Source organism: Choloepus didactylus, chromosome 12 (genome assembly GCF_015220235.1).
Source record: "Choloepus didactylus isolate mChoDid1 chromosome 12, mChoDid1.pri, whole genome shotgun sequence".
Taxonomy (NCBI): Eukaryota; Metazoa; Chordata; class Mammalia; order Pilosa; family Megalonychidae; genus Choloepus; species Choloepus didactylus.
This window is the reverse complement of record NC_051318.1, coordinates 36,379,357-36,394,780: the sequence shown is the minus strand read 5'-3', so window position 1 is coordinate 36,394,780 and position 15,424 is coordinate 36,379,357. Positions and strand designations below refer to the sequence as shown.

The window sequence follows — 15,424 nt, the reverse complement described above, 5'->3', positions numbered from 1 at the left end:
TGTAAGTAAAAATGAGAGATTATCTACACTTAGGTGGCATTTCTATGGGATCAGAAACACAATTACTTCCATTGTTGTATTTGTTCTTATGTGGTATTCTAGAAAAGCCAGCCTGATTGCGGTTCTTGGAAAAAAAAAAAGTTCTAAAATAATTACTTATTTAACATACAGTCTGTGAGGCATTCAGGCGCCTTGCGTGGTTGAAACATTTTGTTTGAACATCTGTTTGTTGTTTCGTGTTTCCAGTGTTATTAATCTTCTTGTAGGTAAGCAGGTGATCCACCCTAACCAAATTGCAGTGGTCCAGGAGCAGTTTTCTCCTTCTCCTGAAAAAATTAAGTGGGCCGAAGAACTGATTGCTGCCTTTAAAGAACATCAACAATTAGGAAAGGTAAATGTTTTGTTAAAGCCTTGGGTGTAACTGGTGTGTAAACTACTATTCAGCTGTAGGGGAGAATCTGAAAAAAGAAATACTGTTTGGTTTTAAAAAGCTCGTGTGTGTGTGTGTGTGTGTGTGTGTGTGCATGTGCGTGCATGTGTTGGGGTAGAGACAGCATTCATCAGTGAAAAAATTGTTTAAAGTAGATTGGTTTTTCTCACTTTCCTAAATATTTCACTAACTGGCTCTCAAGTCTTTCATTTTATTCTTTCCATAAAACATATTGGCAGGCTTTGAGAAAACAGAAAAAGTCCATTTAATTTTGCTCTATAGACTTCGATGCAGCATTCACAGGAAAATAATTTTAGATCAAAGTGAGAGCAAGTTGTGATGAAATAAACAGTTTGATCAAATGTTTCTTGTGGAGAGAAGAAATAAATTTCAAGTTATTTTAATTTGGGGGGAAAAATGTCCAAAAATCTCCTCAGGTTTAGTCATTTAAGAGTGGGAGGTTGTATATGTGTTTGTACCAATTTCTGGACCTGAGATTTGGATAGAATGGAAAGCAAATTAACACTGGAGTACGGTTGTTCCTAATTTAGTGCATCATTGAGTCTCGCGTTTCCTGCTCTGTGGGTTTCTGCTATGTAAATATTGCAGTGGTGATGCACAATCTGTCTCCACTTTGTGCCAGTAACACTTAAATTAGGTGTCGCCTGAAGGAAGATTTTATGCTAGTTGCAGCATTGTCAGTTAATTATCTTAAAGGTTATTTGCAATAACACCGTTTTCCTCTTTTTAAGAGGAAAGGGGGAAAAGTTGTGTTTATAAATCTATCCCAGAGATAATACCTAAACTCATCTTTGTTACTTATATAAAGGTTAAAGTTTTGATATCTACAATGCAGGATTACTCAGGAGGGATAAAATATTGAAAAATAGTTGAGGCTCTCAATATTGAAAAATTGTTGAGGTTCACCACCCCTGCAAAAACAAAACAAAACAAAATAAAAAATTGTTTTTCAGCAGTGAACTTGTGACATCAATGTGAGAAATGTCACTTGCACTTTTCACTGGCTGTAAAAACACCCGAAAATCCTGGGACTTGCTAAAGTGGGTGACAATTTTAATTAGGTCACTCCCTCCTTCTTCCTATGGATACCTGCCTTCAACTCGGAACATGCACACATGCTCACTCCTGCACACACGTGTACACCCACGCTCATCTTTGCACAAACTTACCCCTAATATCAAAAGATAGCATATGTAAATACGTTAAATAAATCCAATTTGGACTTATACTGATTTCATAACACTTAACATCTCTTCATTTCAAACCAACAGTGGCCAGCAGAAAACTGGGTTTCATAGAAAAATATTTTCTATGTTGACATTATGTCTTATGCCCATTTTTATATCTTAACCCCAAAATCCAGATCTCACATGAATAAAACCAGATGTTTACCTAAAGAGTAGAATTCTGTACTCTTCCGTGAGTATATGTAAATAACTCCATCCGCTCCCCTCTCTCCTGCATGCTTGCCTATGCACACACTCACGAAATGCTTCTGTACCTCTGGTGTCCCCGAGCCAGCTGAGGATAGGCATATGAGAAAGACTTCCTACAGACATCATAAACTGAGGCAAGATACAGAACACTGAAACCATAGACCTAGCAGAGGCCCAGTCGAGGCCAGCACTGCCTCCATTAGTAATCTAAAATGGGTTTCTCATTGGACGACTTCAAAAAGCCACCTGTCATTAGAAGCAGCTAAGGGTGTGGGAGAGGTTACTCTAAATTTCAGTCACCAACAAACAAAATTCAAACTAGAAACACCCTATTTTTACTGGCATTTAAGTTCTTGAATGATGAAAACAACACTTTTCCATTATATTTTGAAAGTGTTGTTCCCTGGGAAAATTGTCCCAAAGTGTCTATGCCTTTTGATGATGGCAAGTTAAATGTTAAATTATGGACTGTTGTTTTTTTTTTTTAAATAAGAAACGCCCTCTTGTTGGCACATAAGCTTTCACAACAATGTGGCAGGACAACTTTTCTTAACACAGAACCATAGAAATTAGAGCAAAGGGGAGACTAACTATTAGGTCATTTCTTCCCTGCCCCATTAGTGTAGGTTTGTTTCCTACAGCAAATTCTCTTGGTGCTTTGTCCAGTAAGGTTTAAATGATTCCAAGTAATGGGGCTTCCAGTGGTGACATACGGTTATTTTATCCAGTTAGCATGTTTCTTTCACTTTGCCTATAAATTGGCTGGTCACAAAAATTGGGTCTGCAGGTAGGTGACTCTGGATCTTGACGGAATCTTGGGGTTTAAATAATGTGGGTTCTGTTTGTAAAGATTTAGCACAAATAGTTTGCTCAGTTGTATAATGTATTGCTTCCAACAAACATCTAATCTGTTTTATTTCAAATGTGAATCACTGATGAAAACATGAACACTCTGATACTTTGTCCAAGCACAGGTGACACTTAAAGATGGGAAACTGATGGTTTGTGTCCTAGGGAGACACTCATAGATTTCTAAAAGACCTTTCCCCCCTCCAATGAAAATTTCCTTCAGGTAATGCTTTTATGTAGAAATGACCCAAGAAGGCAAAATTGTGTATCTGCTTTTCTCTACTTTTTCCTGCTCCCATCTTAAATTGTATTCTGTCTGAAGACCAAAAGTATAGCCGAATGAAGCTCACACAATTGATGCCGGGTCATTTTTGGTTTCTGTGGTAGTGCTACCTTTTCTTCCTGTCCCCTCCAAATAACAAAAATCATGGGAATACTTAGGTTATGAGCAGATAAATTATAGGTACTCAGTGGTGATATCATAGGATTTTTGTTTATTTCAATTTAGATACTCCAAGGAAATAAAATTTGATACCTTAGTTTAATGTCAGGTGAAACACACTTAACATTTAAAAAATTCAGCTTATATAATCTATCACTGACTGGCAGTATAGTGATATTTGTGGCTGCTTTGATTCAGGAAACTGAAAGATATTTTCAGGCTAAAGAATTTTGCCTGGCACAACAGCCCCACCAATAAGAATTAGAGCTATACTGCCATTAGGAGCTCTGGGTCATTTTCTTTCATTAAAATCTGTCAGGAAATGTTTAAACATTCTACATAATTTCTGCTCCTATTTTAATTCTCATAAAAAATAATTCTAATTTAGCTGACATCATTTGTGAAGTATCTATCCACAATATTAATCAACTTGATTCTTTCTTCCATCCTTCAAAAAAAATGTAGTTGTAGATACAGCCTGCATGTCATTTATTATTTTAACTTCAAATTATTTGGTAAAACTACTTTAGCCAGGATAAATCACTTCCATGTGATTTCTTTAAATTTATAAAGCAGTGACTTGAAAGTTAATTCCATTTTTACTCCATTTTTCATAATAATGGTAATTTGAAAAATATCTGAAAATTTGGAATTCTGAACTGAATTTAGTATTGCTTATTAAAGAAATATGACTTTAACAGTTCTTTTTTATCAACTAAGATTTTTTTGTTTCATATGAAAATTGGATAACTGAAATGAAACTATCTCACACAGTTAATATTAATTTATATCCACAGAAACTATAATTTGTATATAAATAAATGCATATAATATATATATTTATACAATATATACATTCATTCATACATACATGATACTGCATATTTTTCATGTGTGTATTATAAACTTAGTGCTAATTTTTTCTCTTTCCATATTCATCACTTCTTAAGCAAATATGACAGATACAGGAAATAGTCAGTTGCTTGTCAAATGATCACTAATCATAGGAAATCTTCATATAGGTATTTACCATTTCTTTCCAAATGGAGACTCTAACAGAAAAATGTGAAAGAACAGAAAAATGTATTACATATGATAGATTTTTTTAAGGTACTTTGTTTAAATATTCATATTTCTGTAGGATCGGGCTACAGACATTTTCAGTTGCTTCATTTTAATTTTCCCAAGCACTCTTTTTTATTCATGTCATTGCTATAAGTGCTTTATTTGGTTTTAGAGGGATTTTGTTTAACTTTTTCAATATTTTTCATTCTCTGTAGCTTTGCAGGCTGGCTAAGAATCAGGAAAGGGAAGTGTTCACCTTTAAAATCTAGGTTCATTGGACGATTTTAAAGGTCAAAAATAAGATCACTACCTGACATGACACCGTAAACATAACACAAACTGCAACATTCTAATTTGACTCATGAGAGTACTATGATGCAAATTAATAAATTTATTTTAATAAGTAAATCCTGTACTGAAATATAAATTAGTAACATCTATCCTAATAAACAACAAAGAAAGTAAGATGGCTTTTTTTTCTCATGTAAGTCTTTTCGACTAGAAAGCTACAAACAGTAATAAATATCACCACATCACCCCAATATTGAAAGCAGATGATTTCATAGGTTTCTGATTGTGGCTCACACACCTTTCATTTGTGTTTCCAAATGCAGGGCTTTAAAAAAGAAATACTGTTTGGTCCAGATGGCCTTCTAGAAGGCTCCCTGAGAGAACTCAGGAGAAGTCTCTAGCCAAAAATATTGTTTCTGCTTGTTCAAGTGCCAGAAATCCCACTGCCACTCTTTCACACAGATCAAATAAACCATCTAAAGATTTGGTTGTTGTCTTTGTCAGCTGAAAAGGGTTGATTCCACTTATAGATGACTATCTTCCCACCACCCACAGCCTTTCCCCCTTTATTTGTGAGCAGGAAAACTAAAATCAGAACAAGTGATTTCTAGTGATAACTATTTGAGCGAATTTTAATAATTGCATCTATCCCTTTATTTCCCTGTTCATTCAACATTTTCAGAACTATATGTTTTACTTTTGACTTCAAAGATGGAAGTTTGCCGATGATGACTTTAAGACTGATTTAATAGCAAATTTTTAAATATTTGGAGGAAGGCAATAACATTTTAATTCTGTTCATATTCTACTTTATATATATTTTGGTGGCAAATGTCTGGATCGGTATCAGAGGATAATAAGACATCTTGTATATAGGTTAAATCTCATAACCTTCAAAATTGTTTGCTTTGCCCTTAATTTATACACAGTCTTAAAGACATTTTAATCAAAAATATATTTTTAATTTTGGTTTATATTTTTCAGAGTTTTTTCCCAACTTCAATAGAAAATATGATTCTTTTGGCTGAATTAAATCTCAGAAATCTGCTAGCCAAATCTGTTCAGTTTACAACTTAATAAACTGAGACCCTGCAAGGGTTTAGGGGTTACCCAGTGTCTCTAATGGCCAAGATGTTAGTAGAGCCAAGATCAGAATTCAGGGCTCAGTTTGTGAAAAAGATGTTATCATATGTAGCATAAATGTAGTTTCAATTTGGTCACAAAGAATACCTTGTTAATGGCTAGAGACTAGAGAACACCTTAAAAATACTCAGTGGCAAACCAAATGTGAATTTGGATAGTTCGGATTAATATCTTTTTCTTAGGCACACACTTTTTCTCCCCGTGGACAGAAGCTGATGAGGAAGGAAAGAACACTGAGTGTCCCTGCGTCTTCCCAACCTTCCCAGCTATCGCTCCCCATATTGCTCCCTCCTTCTCAATTCTGTCCTGCTCTTGTTCATCCTCTCTGCCCCCAAAAGACTCCTTGGCTGATCATGGCATCACCATGCAATTAGTGATCATACATTCAGTCTACCAAGGTCAATTGGAAACTCCCAGAGCAGGACTGGGGAGTCTTTGGCAAAGAGATCTTATCTAGCCCAGAGCTTGATTTCATCTTGTTCAAAGGATAGATGCCCAAAGTCATGTTCTCAGTTATGCCTATGTTTGCATAAACACACCATGGCTGGCAATATATCTTTAATAGCAATATCCAAATAAGGGCCATGGAATGATCATTTTACTACTGGGACATCTTTTTTTAATCTCTCTCCCTCTTACAGTATTTCTCCCTTTTAATATGTTTGGGTCAGTAGGTATGTTTCTATGTGTGTCTTTCTTATTTCTCTTTTGTTTTCCTTTCCATTAATTCTTTTTTGTTTCCTCTTTTTCTTTATATCGTTTTCTCTATTTCTCACTACATCATCCCCCCTCTACTACCATCCTGTCCTTTATCCTTAAACTGATTATAATATACAAGTTCAGTGCATACTTTAATTTTTTGTTGTATTTGTTAGAGTTTTATAATTAATTTTTATATTAAAAGCAGGTAAATTGGATTTTTACTTCACTTAAAAGAATATAAATTAAGCATTTCTATAGTTTTTAATATTTTTTCTCCCTTTGGGTTAGTGGTCTTCAATGGAAAAACAAGCGCAGTTTCTCACCACTACGCTAAAGAGGAAAGAGTTATCTCTATAGTATCACATACCTCTTTACAGCATCTTGGACAGAAATAGATACACAACAGACAATTAATAAATACTGTTTAGCTAACTGATTTCCAAATTCCTGACAGCAATAAAAAGAATTATTGAATGTACTTTTAATAGTATATATGGTACTGAGCTTTAGCTCCCTTCTAGAAAAATTGAAAGAAAAAATTTTCATCAGTTACTGTTCATCAGTTTTACTTAGAAAAACCTATCGGTATTTTAGTAAATCTTTTCAAGTTCAAAGTACCCTCTAGTTAATGTTAGTTCATTAAGATATATTTTCCAAGGAAATCATAAACCGACTGTGTTTATTCCTGTAGAGGAAGTTTGGTCTCAGCTGCAGAGACCAAACTGCTATAAAATGGCATTGTCTGCTTTTCAAAATAAGCAATACCAGTTTAAACTTAACATAAAATATTTTAAATAAAAATATTTAAACATTTGGCCTGTTACATATTTATATCAGCTTTAAAAATAAAAATATTTTGAAAGATTTCTACCTTAAATCAAAATTGAGGTGATATATTGCAGGATTCTATGTAGTCACTAAAAAAACAATGAATTGTACACTTACAATGGGTTAATTTTATGGTATGCAAATTATACCTCAATAAAGCTAGAGAAAAGAAAGAAAAATGAAGCACAAAATCTAATTTCCTAGCAAATGCGGAAACTCCTTTTCGGTATGCTTAGAAATCCAATTGTTTTCACCTTGCTAGATAGCTTTCCACATAGCATACTTGATTTGATTTTCCAGATTTTCTTATCAAAAGATATGTGAAATAAAGATTTGTCTATTCCTGTCTGATCATTATGCTTGAAATTTTTCAAAAGACAAATCTTGCTCCCCAAATTTCACAGCCTCTAAAAAGAATCTTAAAAACAGAAGGCACCTTTGGTCTCCCTGTCGGTGTGTGAAGTCCCACTGAAACCTTCCATCAAGATGCTTGGTATTCACTACATATTAAGATAACTGACTCCAACATTCACTTCAACTTTCCTCCCTGCTGTTCAGCCCACTTGCCCTTCCCTGCCCTCCCTCTTCTAAAAACATCTTCCAAAACATCTAATGCTGCTGCTTCACTCCTTTGAATTCCTAAAACTGTTGGAAAAGTCCCAAATTAATCTCCTTGCAGTTAGAACGTGACTCATGTACAAACCATTAATTCTTCTATTTTCTGTGTATGGCTAAAGCTGTTATTTCATGTTTCCTTTCCAAAAAGCACAATGTTAATGTGGTCTATGAATTTTATATCCACTCAGTTTCCAAAGTCCAAGGAACTTCCCCCTTTGTACAAATGCATGTGGCCACGTGTCTTTGGAAGATCCCTTCCTGTCCGCATTCATCGTCTGCAGGAGAGTCTGTCCTCCATTTCAGCACCGTCCTTCAGGGGAAGCCATGTGCCCAATTTCACATCACTTCCATTTGCTTAGCATCTCCTCCACCTGGTAGTTTAAGTTTTTAAGTTCTTCATATTGATTTGCTTTCCTACTGATGCTGTGCCAAATATAGAACACCCCAGAGTTCAGTTTCTTAAAGGGACAGTTTCATCTATGATTTATAAACGTTCCAAGGGGACTGGGATCTTTCAAGTCTGCCTGTACTCTCATTGCATCTTCAAGAACAATCTCTCTCACTACCCTTCAAGCAACTGTGAAATCATAAAATCCTGTTATAGTTCAAATGTTCTGCTTCTTGCTGGGCCTTTTTGTGAAAAATGGAATGAAATAATTTTAAAAATAATAGCGAGAATAGTAGCAATCATGGCGGCAGCAGTAATCGCGTTGAGGTATCAGTATTGATGGTGATGGTGATGGTGATGGCAGCTGCTGCAGCTTCCATTTACGTCCATTTAATGTGACAAGCCATTGCTTACATTATTTTCTTAATCCCACAACAGTCCTACAAGGGAGGTAAGATTATCCCCATTTTACAGAAAAAGAAACTGAGGTTCGGAAAGATAAATTTATTTTCTGTGGGTCACAGTTGTGAAAAGGCAGCGCCTGGATTCAAACTTGGGGGTAACTGATTAACCCCAAAGCCCACATTCCTAACCTAGGCTGCAAGCTGCCTCACGGTTTTAGCCGCCAGCCACTGATTGCCACTTCATCTTGTGCCCATCCTGTACATTTCCCTACTCCCATTTGTTGGAAAGTCACAGGGGAACTGCTAGGAGCAGATGGCCCCTGGCGTCCTCTCAGGCAGCACTGGCATGACAGGCAGGAGCTGCACCAGGGAGCAGGTGAGTGCCCTCCCTTCCCAGTCTCCAATGACATTCCAGACTCTTGAGTTTTTAAAGCCAAAACAGCTCCAGGGGAAAGGAGAGGAGGAATAAGGAAGGAGCTTCTCCAAGGCTTTTCCACCTCTCAGAACTTGGAAAATAAATCCAATAGTGCTACCCAAGGTGCAGGATCCCCCAAGCCCACACCTACGCTGAGGCTCACGCTCTGGGGTCAAAGCTGCAGGGTTTGCCAAGCAGTTCAACATGTTGTTCCTGAGCCAGCATTGTCACTGTGCTGTCCAATCATGTTTGAGACTAACTTCCTTCCAATATTCCAACTGTTACACAATCCCTATCGATCATTTAAAGGGCTTCCCCAAAGGGTGTGGTGTCATCTTTTTAAATTTAGAGTTATTGGTAAAGACAAGCATAATGTGAATGTTTTTCCATGTTGAATGGAAAAAAAGTTGAACTTAGAAAATTCATAGAGCTATATTAGCATTTGCAAATTATCTGGCAATAAGAAAAAATGGCTACTGACTTTTAATGTTAAAAATCATTAAAATCCCTATCAAATTATCACTACGATTTAAAGCATTAAAAAACATTTTCTCTGTTTCCCAAGCTTTCAGTAATATTCTTATAGTATCTTCTTGATAATTTTTGAAGATGTTTATCCATAAAACAGGGTTACTGATTTTCAGAAGCATATACGAGGACAACTGTCATTACCTTAAATCCTTCTAACAAATGCTTTGAGATTTTTTTAGAGCTTACAAATGTCATTCATATTTTATATTATTGAATTTTTTCTCATTTAAAGTATCCCCTGGTATTTGTGATACAAGACCTTCAAGTAGAATGTTAGAATGGCAGCATATCATATTTAAGTTTTTTCCAAATCCAATTATTAAAACATTTTTGCTTATCTGCACAGTCTGTATATTATTTAATATCTTTATATCAACTTTCATTTTTTCAGCCTCATGCTAAGAATATACCTGAAATAAGTTTATATATTATATAAATCACATTAAAATAAAAATTTTTCTAAACATATTATTTACAAAATAAATATATATTTAAATTTATTAGTATTTAAAATTTCTTCTGTAATCATTTCATGTACCACTATTGCCAGCCATACTTTGGGATATACTGATTAATGGAAAGAGTTGAAGTTAGGGTGAAAAGCTTTAGATTCTGGTCCTATTCTTCTCATCAGTTCGCTAACTAATGCTGCATGCCAGTTTCTTCATCTGTAAAACAGAAATAAGAATGTCTTCCCTACTACAAATGAGAAAATGCCTTTGAAAATAGTTTGTAAAAGTATAAAGTACTATTGCACCCTCCAATTTTAAGTTTAGGAACTATTATTCGAAGGCTTACTGAGGACTACAGTCAACTAGAATATAGACTATGGTTGCTGGGGGAATCTTCATATTTCCTCTTCAGGAAAAAATGAACATCCTCCCCACCCCCACCGCGCTGCCCCTGCTGCCCAGAGAGCCTTGCTGGGCAGAAGAGCTGGGAAAGGAGGGGCGGGGTAGACCTGTCGGTGATGGTCCCACTCAGAAGCAAGGCTGCGCTGGGCTGAGCCTGGTCTTAGCTTTCCCACGGCTGGACCCCAGACCACCCTGGACAGAGGGAAAATATCTGGAATAAAAGAAAAGGAAGCAGGTGGTTCAACTTTCTCCCTTCAGGGTACAGGAGGGAGCAAGTCTTGGCTCTGTGTGTGCATGTGGCGAGAACAGAGATGTCCACTGGGTTTCAATCTGACCTACTCAAGCAGAGACTAAGTCATTATATACTTTGTCATAAGGAAAGTCAAACAGCTAATGAGTAGCAGAACCAATATTTTAAAATGTCTCTCTTCCAGAATGCTTTAATTTAGGCTAGATTAGGCTCCCTTTCCACAGGCCCTGAAGAAACCCCTTCCATAGATAGATTCATAGATAGATCCAGTATCTCATACTTTAGCCGTTCTTTTCTTATATGTTGAGTCACTGGTGACCAGAGACATCTTGGTTACTTCAATACCATGAATGTGACATACTCACTTGCACTTTAACTGTTAAGTCATTTGTATGAGTTAACTTGACCCCGACCCTACATTAAATTTTTGGAGGTCAGACACTGTGTCCTAACTGGAAGCTCAGCAGCTGTTGGCAATGAATATACCAAGGTTGACCAATGACCATCACCAGAACATGGAAAGATCAGGTGGCCCAGAAAGGCACTTGCAGGTAAAGGAGAGGACAAAGGTAAGACAGAAGCTGGAAAGGGTTGTGGGACCAGAGGTAATCCATATTCTCACATTACTCTCCTCCACTCACCCAGCTCAAGCCCCATCAAAGAGCCAAGCTCCACTCTGAACCATCATATACCCTGGTCTCCCTCTCCAAATGCTGGATGCTTTTCCTTCCCTCCTCCTGTCCCTTTCCCCTGGTTAGCTGCTGCTCACCCTTTACATCTCAGTTTGAACATGACTTCACAAAGGAAGCCACAGCTGACCACGTTAGGGCTCTCTCTTTGTTTTTTGGCTTGAAATTTTTTTTAAAATTTGGTTTTACTGAGATATATTCACATACCATACAATCAGCCACAGTGTACAATCATTTTTTTATAGTACCATTATATACTTGGGCATTCATCACCACAGTTTTCGAATTTTCATTACTCAAAAAAAAAGAATAAAAATAAAAGTAAAAAAGGACACCTAAAACATCCCATTCCCCATCCCACCCTATTTTTCATTTAATTTTTGTCCCCATTTTTCTACTCATCTGTCCCTACACTGGTTTACACAATCACACAGTCACATCATGTAAGCTACATAGTTATACAATCGTCTTCAAGAATCAAGGCTACTGGATTGCAGTTCAACAGTTTCAGGTATTTCCTCCTAGCTATTCCAATACACTAAAAACTAAAAAGGGATATCTATATAGCACATAAGAATACCCTTTTAACTCCATATGAAATCTCTCAGCCACTGAAACTTTTGTTTCATTTCTCTTTCCCCTTTTGGTCAAGAAGGCTTTCTCAATCCCATGATACCAGGTCCAGGCTCATCCTCGGGAGTCATGTCCCATGTTGCCAGGGAGATTTACACTCCTGGGAGTCATGTCCCACATAGGGGTAGGGCAATGAGTTCACCTGCCTCATGGGCTTAGAGAGAAAGAGAGGCCACATCTGAGCAACAAAAGAGGTTCTCTGGGAGAGACTCTTAGACACAATTATAAGTAGGCTTAGCCTCTCCTTTGCAGTAACAAGCTGCATAAGGGCAAGCCCCAAGATCAAGGACTTCACCTACTAAATTGGTAGTTCCCAGTGCTTGTAGGAATATCAGTAATTCCCCAAGTGGGGAAGTTTAATATTTCCTCATTTTCCCCCAGTTCCTCAGGAGGGCCCTGCAAATATATTTTTATTCTCTGCCCAAATTACTTTGGAATGCATTGGGATTTCACACTAACTTGTACAAACCTACCACATCTCACCGCCTGTTCAATGTTCCATGTAATTATGGTGTTTGAATAAACTGACCGTAAAAGTTAAATTATTTAGTTTGCTATAAAAAAATATAGATCCTGCACCAAATAAACATCTCTTCCCTTGGTCTCACACAGAAGTTGAAGTTTTAAAACACAGTCAATTTTTTCCTTTACCCCTTGGCCTGATTTGTCTTTAGTCCTAAAGATCTGCTTCATTCGTAGCTCTTATTGAAGTCTAAACTCTTTTTCAGCTGTATGAAGTAATATTGACATTCATAGCTGCTGAACTCTAGCTCTGAGTCTCAGGTGTCAAACAGATACCCAAAGTTCCAGAGACCAACCAGGTTATACACAAAGTGCTCAGCGTCTCAGAATTTAGAGATAACCATTACAACTCAGGAATAGATGTGACTACTGTTAAGAGCTTACAACCTAGGGACCTTTACAGTAAGCCTTCCCCTGACAACCTGTGCACCAAGATTAAATTCTCAGAGTGTGCACATTATAGTTAGTCCATATTAGGTGTTACAAAAATGTTTGTCTTTTCATTTCCAGCATATTTCATTCAAAATGCAGTCCTCAAGATCCATTCACCTAGTTGCATGTTTTACAACTTCATTCCTTCTTGCAGCCACTCAATATTCTATTGTATGCATACACCACAGTTCACTATTCTCTTCATCAGTCCATGTACCCTTAGGCCACCTCCATCCATTGCAAATTGTGAATACTGCTGCCATAAACACCAGTGTGCAAATGTCCTTTCATGTCCCTGCTCTTAGTTCTTCCAAATATATACCCAATAATGATGTTGCAGGACCTTATGGCACCTACATATGTAGCTTCTTGTGGAACCACCACACTGTCCTTCATGTAGTCGGCATCATTCTACTTCCCACCAACAGTGAATAGGTATATCCCTCTCTCCACATTTTCTTCAGCACTTGTATCCCTCTGTTTATTTTTTTCCCCTGAATTCTTATATATATTCACATACCATACAATCATCCATGGTGTACAATCAGTTGTTCACAGTATTATCATATAGTTATGCATTCATCACCACAATCAACACTTGAACATACTCATTAAGAAGTTATAGTTCCATGGTGGCGGTGGGCCGGGAAAGATGGAAGTTAGCGCTCTGCCCAGGTTAGGTCTCTTAAATGTTCTTCCATTACCAAGTGCTTTGCTTTTTGAGCATAGGTACTCACTTGTAAGTAACTAATCATTTGTATATTTGCTTGTTTAATATCTTTTCCTCCTACTACACTGAAAGCTCCATGAGGGTAGAGACCATGTCTGTCTTGTTCCCAGTCCCAGTGGCTAACATATGCCAGGCATGCAGTGGGCGCTGAATATGTGCTGGATGGTGAGTGAGCAGATGATCACAGTGAGTCAGGTGGTCCTACACAACCTGATGGGATAGGATCCCAAGTCCCTTGAACATTTTGAGAACCTCACTGCACATGTCCAAGTCATGTACAATAACAAAGCTTTGCCCAAATAACCACAGTCCCTTCCTGATGTCTAAAATTAAATTTGAAAACTATCGAAGAACCTGTGCCTCCCTGTTTAGTCAAGTCTGTGTCCCTCCTCTTTGTCTGCTTTACTTTTGTTTCCTTTTTTTTTTCAAATTATTTTCTGTCATCATCAGGTCAGCATTCACTGAGCATCTTCTATGTACCTGACATGTACTGGGTGCTGGGTTCTGGGGACTCAAAGATACGTGAGACATGGCCCCTGCCCTCAAGGGCCTCGCAGCATAGTGAGAAAGACAGCAGTGTAAACAAACAATTACAATAGTGTGACAAGTGCTATAATGAGAGGCTATATAAGGAAAGGAAGGAGTCATTAGCTCCACTGGGGATATCTAGAAATGTTTTGCAGAGGTCACATCTTCTGATGTCTTGAAGCATATGGAGGAGTTTGCCAGAGAGACAGGGAAAAGGGCATTCAGAGCACGTGTTAGAGGTGCAGAGGTGAAAAGCAGCCTGGTAATGGTGGGGCGAGAGCCGAGTAGGCTCCGGGTACTGGCAGGAGAATGAGGCAGAGAGGAGGCAGGGCCAGGCCTCATCATGGGTACCCTTGTAAGAAAGGAATAAGTTTCGTTTTCACATAGAGACAGCATGGAATAAGGGAAATGGAGGCAAAACCAGTTTAAACAAGCCCCAGACAAAGAGAAGAGAGAATCTGCCTGATGTAAAGAGACATGAGGTAGTATCAGAGGCGGGAACTCACAGCAAAAAAATAAAAAGTTGGGGGGGGGCATTGGCTAATCAGTTCAAAATCTCAATAATGAGCTAGTTGGCTCTCTGGGATTGGCTGTACAAATTAAAATCTCAAAAGATGAATTAGTTAGTGTTCTCGGATAGGCTGTAACCTCTGTAGTACCCAGTCAATGGGGAAACAGGGGAGGGACTTGCGAATTAGGAGTAGGAGATTTAAACATCGCCATTCTCTTCCTCTGGGGCGCCAGTCTTCCGCGTGTTTGGCTGGACGCCCCATCTTGCAGGATCGTAAATAAATTCTTTTCTCCTCCAGAACCGAGAGAGCGTTTATTCCCTTACAGGTACCGCTTTATTTCCGACACCCTCAAGGCTCAGCTAAGGATATTGAACTGTATTTTTAGGTCCAAAGGGAGCTAACGCAAACCAAAGCATCGGATCAATGAATGATACGATCATATCTGTTTCAGAAAGATAACAGCATGATCCCAATTAGGAAGGTGCAACTCCCCAATAAATGTCTGAGCACTCTGTCAAGGAGATCTCTGGCAGCCAGGCAGCCTCCCCACTGAGCTTTTGGCACCTGCGAACCAAATTTACAACCTTAAAAGGAATGTCATAACCGAATTCTGAGGGAACCAAAGCCACACGAGGGCCTCTCTAAGGATTCTCCAAGTGCAATTGGTTGAAAACAGGAAGAAAGAATAAAATGATGCCGTTAGAGTGTCTC

The 15,424-nt window shown here is 37.8% G+C and overlaps 1 protein-coding gene and 1 long non-coding RNA gene across 3 annotated transcripts in view; one reads left to right on the top strand and one right to left on the bottom strand.

The window, feature by feature from the left end:
* LOC119507022 overlaps positions 1-15,424 on the bottom strand; it is a 110,356-nt gene that overhangs the window by 32,369 nt on the left and 62,563 nt on the right. The window lies entirely within an intron of this gene.
* The window catches only part of CLYBL (citramalyl-CoA lyase), a 292,265-nt gene that overhangs the window by 271,313 nt on the left and 5,528 nt on the right, over positions 1-15,424 (top strand). Inside the window, 1 exon segment of the mRNA XM_037800076.1 lies at positions 267-391. Within this exon segment, the coding sequence (XP_037656004.1) occupies positions 267-391 (125 nt within the window).